This window comes from Crinia signifera, chromosome 1, assembly GCF_055691185.1.
Source record: "Crinia signifera chromosome 1, ASM5569118v1, whole genome shotgun sequence".
NCBI classification, from domain to species: Eukaryota; Metazoa; Chordata; class Amphibia; order Anura; family Myobatrachidae; genus Crinia; species Crinia signifera.
The window spans coordinates 393,043,047-393,049,046 of NC_139217.1; the positions used below are offsets into that span (position 1 = coordinate 393,043,047).

The 6,000-nt window shown below is 41.6% G+C and overlaps 1 protein-coding gene across 4 annotated transcripts in view; it reads right to left on the minus strand.

Annotated features, from left to right (window-relative positions):
• The window catches only part of PRR16 (proline rich 16), a 355,016-nt gene extending 351,712 nt beyond the window's left edge, over window positions 1–3,304 (minus strand). For all 4 annotated transcript variants that reach the window (XM_083151603.1, XM_083151599.1, XM_083151600.1 and 1 more), the window contains exon 1: window positions 2,740–3,304. In XM_083151603.1, the coding sequence (XP_083007729.1) occupies window positions 2,740–2,883 (144 nt within the window). In that variant the 5' untranslated portion in view covers window positions 2,884–3,304. The remainder of the gene's footprint in view (window positions 1–2,739) is intronic.
• Window positions 3,305–6,000: the final 2,696 nt, after the last annotated feature.

Consider the following 6,000-nt stretch of genomic DNA (forward strand, 5'->3'; position numbering starts at 1 on the left):
ACCCCATTGCCTCAATAAACCCTCCTGCTGGCCTTTAAAGCCCTCATCCCACCCAATCCTAATTTTCCCTGGCACCTGATGTGTCTGGATTAAAATACTGTAGGTGCCAGGAAAATCAGAGGAAGACCGGTACTTAATATTAATCAGTTCAATACATATCAAACACATGGTACTGTGCCACCAATGCCCTTATAATTAGACTAGTTTTTATGTTGTTATCTGCATACATAGCTCCACTATGGTGAGCAGAGAGATAATGGCACAAAGTAGTATGCAAACATATTCTGCAGGCACTTTCAGATAGTCAGACGTTTGTATCAATGTAGTAGACCTGTAGTTTCTGTATACAAAGTAGTTTCTGTAGACCTACAGTTTTTGTATATAAAGTAGACCTGTAGTTCCTATATACAAAAAGATGGAAAATAAAAAAGATTAGTTCACTGGGATGATTTTGGTTGAACGGCAGATTGACAGATCAATAATCTGCTCTAAAAGTGATGCACCAATTGCTGGCAGAATGGGATTTGCCAGAATATCTTTTAACTCATTTAAAAGAGAAATACCTTTAAATAAAAAAAAATGAGAAATCCATATTAAATGAATTATTCGCTACTGGCATTAGAACGTGGGACAAAAATCTTAATCAGCTATTGCTTTCAGCCTGATTATACAGTGAATCACCAAAATGATATAAAATGAATGCTGTTTCATTCCAAATAAATGTGTCTGATTCATAGTTCTACAATCCTGAGACATCAATGTCATCACAAGAAAAGAAATAGCACACTGTATTGTTAGTAGTAAGCCATTCGAAGGTACCATGTAATTACACAGTATAAACTTAATTTATACATACAGATATATATATATATATATATATATATATATATATATATATATATATATATATATATACATATATATATATATATACATACACAAAGCAACTTTCTGTAAAACACAGGATACAGTATATATATATATATATATATATATATATATATATATATATTCATAGATACAGTACATACGCATACTGTCACATCTCAAGTCTTTTAGACATTTTCTCTAGAACCACCCCCTCTCCTCCTTTACTTTCATGCAGTTAAAATATCAGTGTTGCGATTACAAGACCTGTTGCAGTCAGCATAGCTAGGAAACTACTGCACAATGAAATAAATGTGAGTCTTATATAAATAGCAAACAAAGGATTATCAGTCTAAGTACAAAGTCTTTCGACTAGAATTTCAATGCATAATCCAACCATCTGTCGACCAGTTGTGTCTCAAAATTATGATTTAGGGAATTGCTTTAAACCAAAAAAAACCCTTAGCTGTATTATAGCTGCTAACATTATCCTCTGCATTACATTATGTCTGTATTTATCTGCTACTGACATTATCCTCTGAGTTACATTGTCTCCTTTTAAACCTCAAGGAATGTGACACTTGCCACCAGCAAGGCAAACCTTTATCCTCTGAGTGACTATTTCCATTTATTCATTGTAATGTCCCCATGCAAATATTAAGAGAAAATCTATTATTTACCTGAGCACTTACATAATTACTTTTGCAAACCACTGGCTCTTAATCCACAAATGTAACAGTCTCTTGCTCCATATAATCATACATAATTTCAGAAGCTGACTCATTCTCTAGAAGAGAACATGCCTCTAGAAAATGCTCTAGTGATTTGTTTGGAGCATGAGAATCCTTCATTTCACCACATGTTTGTTAGCCTTTAAGCACATACAATATATATACAGCATTACAGACCAGGCTGCTTATTTCTACAGATTCCAGGTGCTAATACAGACAACAAATACAATCACATTTTACATAAAATATCCATCAACCTTTTTTTGTTGCTGTATTAGTTAAACACCAGAAAGGAATCAAGAGCCAGAGTGAGCAGAGGATATAACCTGTGACTGAGTCAAACATCCAGTAAAGAACAAACACTTCATTTTCAGCCCAAACTTTTTATTGGAAGATGATGTTTACTAAATAGTGCTGATTAAAAAAGAACATCGATGTCATGGATTAATGTAGTGCAGGGATGGACAGATCTATATGATATAGAAAGGTGCTTTCAGTAATATTTGGCAGCAGCCTCCAACAATGCCAGCAGGATGCAATTTCTGAAATGGCTGAATGGAAATTGAACTCCATTAACAAAAAGTCTTAAAGGCATTGGGTCGATTCTAGACATTCTAGATAGATAGATAGATAGATAGATAGATAGATAGATAGATAGATAGATAGATATTATACAGACATCATTTATAGATAGATCGATCGATCTATCGATCTATCTATCCACTTTAAAGGCCCCCAGGGAACTAGAAAAGTTGGGCTTAGTTTATCCTCAGTCCTCGGTCCATCTGTGCAGATCACCTGCATTCTTTTATAAAGAGCAACAATCCAGAGCTACTGTACATAAATAATCCACGGCCACTTATCATTATAATATATAGTGATGTACAGGAATCAGATGCCTATGTGATACATGCCTGCTATATACATCCATCTCTGATACTAGTATAGGGAAATCTGCCTGCTGCTGCTGCTGCTACAACGTGCACTCTACTTTAACAATATTTGGCATCCTGAACCCCTGATACTGTATATTCTCCCATTCATAAAAACCTCAGCAAGTCCAATTTCCCAGTGCCCATCACACAGTGCTGGTAGGCAGGCAGCCCAGGCACCAATCCCTACCTACCACCGGAGACCTTACCTCTTTAAGTTCCTTGGCTACATCCTTCAAGTCTCCCAGGACTAATTCCAAATCATCCACAATAATCTTGATCTGTTCTTTCACCTTGGCTTTGGAGGCTTGCCCCTCTGTCGGTGAGGATGTCCCCTTAGACTTTGCTGACATGCTGCAGTCCAGCTCAGGGGAGCTTGAGCAGAGGGTGACTGGATGCAGCCCTCTCTGAGTCGCTGTTACTCCGCATCTTCCCTCTCACATCCCCTTCATTCTCCTCTTTCTCCTCTCCCTGTTTGCACGGTGCCATGAACTCCTCGGAACTGCTCAGGGAATGGGCTGCAGGAGGCTGTGGAGCTGTGCCTGCGTCACAGAGCTGTGCTGGATCAAGAGAGGAAAAAGTGCAAGATCCCAAAGTTCACATATGACATCATACTCCTACTTCCTACATGTTACTCCCCAAATGTCCATTCACTTTTTATCTGGTGACAGTCACATCCTTTGCCTGTCTCCTGCCTAACCCAGCTCTGCTCCTGCCTGCTACTTGCTACACAGTCACACTGTTCTGTTCTACGCTCCTGCATTACCGTATTCCTCCTTGTAGTGCAGCACTGGCATTGCTATGCATTACCAAAGGGACCAGTGATAACAGGCAGAATCTTCCCCTGTCACTCACACATGGGTTGTAATTTACATGCAGTGCATTAAATCATATAAAGCATATGACAAGCATAGCTTGCATGCTTTATACCATGTCAGGAAAGTACACAGTGAATTGTCAGATTTGTCCATCTACCAATGGCTGGTGTGTCATAGTTCATTAGCCTAGTGTAAGAAATCATGTTTCCCTTTTATCCTGCATTGAATGAAGCTACAGTGCGGGAGATGAAGATCTCCAGGGAAGAGAGACAGGGAAGGTTCGGGCAAATAGGAAAAGATTTTTATTTTATTTATTTATTTTAAAGATAAGGGGATGAGTAAATGAAATTGAAGGGTGTTTTTTTCTCCCTGCCTACTGATTTTATAACCATGGCTCAAGGGCTTTCTAAATTTATGACTCTGTATTTATCAGTTTCGCATGAAGTCAATACTGATATGCAGCTCCAGTTCTGCTTTATAGTGGGAAGACTGGTAGGGGTGATGAAGAAGAGATATGGTACTGTACACAGGGTCATTTAGAAAACAGCAGCAAGGCTGAGGAGGTGCAGCACCAATTTCAGTCTGTTTGTCCAATGCCACCTTTATATGGTGGATTTAAAAAAAAAAAAAATAAGTTTTTTCTCTAGATAGTGTAGTCCACATGCGCAGTCAGAACTGGCAATTTGCATATACACAAAACTGATGTGCTGTGGACACAGCGGAATTCAACCATTGGAAGGAGGCATGCAATGGTTGGTGATGATCGCAATCCTGGATGTGTATGTAAAGAGCAGGGGTTAAAGTGATGGGGAACGGGGTGGAACTGAGTTCCACCACCTCTAATGGTGAGGTGGAACATTTTAAACTCCACTTTGGCCCTGAACAGTAATTCTCACAGAAAAGCATTCTAGTTTGCAAGAGGATGCCAAAAACCCTACCACTGGCCCTAATGGGGGTAGGGGAGGGGGGTTAATTAGGTGGCATAGATAAATGAGTTCCCCCACCTCTGCTTGACCAGTTTAAGCCCTGGTAAAGAGCCAGGAACATTGATGGTTTCGGCTTTGGAGGCTTGCCCCTCTGTCTGTGAGGATGTCCCCTTAACAGTGCCTGATTAACTAATATGCTGATTAGGCTGCAGGCTAGGGCGCCAGGACTATGGGGGGGAAGCACCTTGGGAATAAAATGAAGGCCTAATTTATTCCATGCTTATTAGCTATCACCCGTCCCGATGTATTGTGGGGGGTAAAGTTCTTAAGATGACTGCCAGATGGCTGTGTCAATGTAATTTGCTGATGGAATCATTGCTTTGTATACATTGTGCTAAGCTGGGTAGCCTAAAGCCAGAGGGCGAGATTTATCAACCGGAAAATGCGGTAAAACCCCGGTTTTACTGCATTTTCCAATGTATCAAAAATGATACCGCATTGAAGGGTATCGCCACCTTTGGGTGGCGATACCCTTTAGAAGCCTATGGGCTTCTTTTCGCCGCCGCCGAGGCAAACCCGCCGCCTCGCCGACCCCCCCCCCCTGGCTTACCTTCCTGAAGGGTCCTCCTGGACCCCGGAAGGTAAACCCCTCCTCCCCCTAGTGAAGCAGCCGGACATCCTTCCGGCTGCAGGGGGGAGGAGGAGGCGCCGGGGACAGCCTGATTAGATGTCCCCGGCGTGAGGGGAGAGCCAGGCAGCAGGGAGGTGACGGAGACCCCCGCACACCAGAGTACAGGTATCGCGGGGGGGCTCCGTCACTGCACCGCGATGCCAGCCGCATATGTTAGTACATATGCGCTGGCATCGCTGTGGGGGGGCCACGAAGGGTGGCAATGTATTTTAATACATCTCGCCCAAAGTCTCCTTCACACACCACAATCATTAGATCTTACATGCTGGGGGAAGCATGGCAGCTTCCCTGCATGACATTGTTAATACGATAAAATGGCGGGGCATCAATGTCTAGAATACAACATCACGTCTCACACTCAGTGCTTGAAATGTGCCAGTTTGGCAATACATTTCCTGGGCGCGCAGGATCGCATGTGATATATCGTTTGCGATGCCAGCCAAGCCTGCCTGGCTCAGATGCAATCCCCCACGGGACCACGTATCGCATCTCATATGAAATACATGGAATTTAAACACTTTTTGTGCAATTTATTTCCACAATCGCTTAAGAGTGACCAAATTGCATCCAAGGTGCCCTAGTATATGTCTAGCTTCAGATTTTGGTGACATGCTGCAGTCCAGCTCAGGGGAGCTTCAGCAGGTGTGAACTGGATGCAGTTCTGAGTGTCGTTCTTATGTCAGTCCCTGGAACGCTAAGTATTTAAATGCACAGATATACAGTACAGCATGCAAGAAAATGTTCAAATGCCCAGAGATCTTCCCCATCCTGTGTCCCAGGGGTCTGATCATTATTTATTTATTTTATTTATTAACAGTTTCTTATATAGCGCATACATATTCCGCAGCGCTTTACAGAGAATATCTGAACATTCGGTACTTGTGTATTATCATGGCGCCCATCGCATCGTATACCATTACACTAATTAAGGTATATGATGGTATGCAACGCGATATTGTACAATAAAATATTGCATCGCATCGTATGCCATTAAATGGCATGCGATCGTATACGATTTTTAATTGTACAAGCACC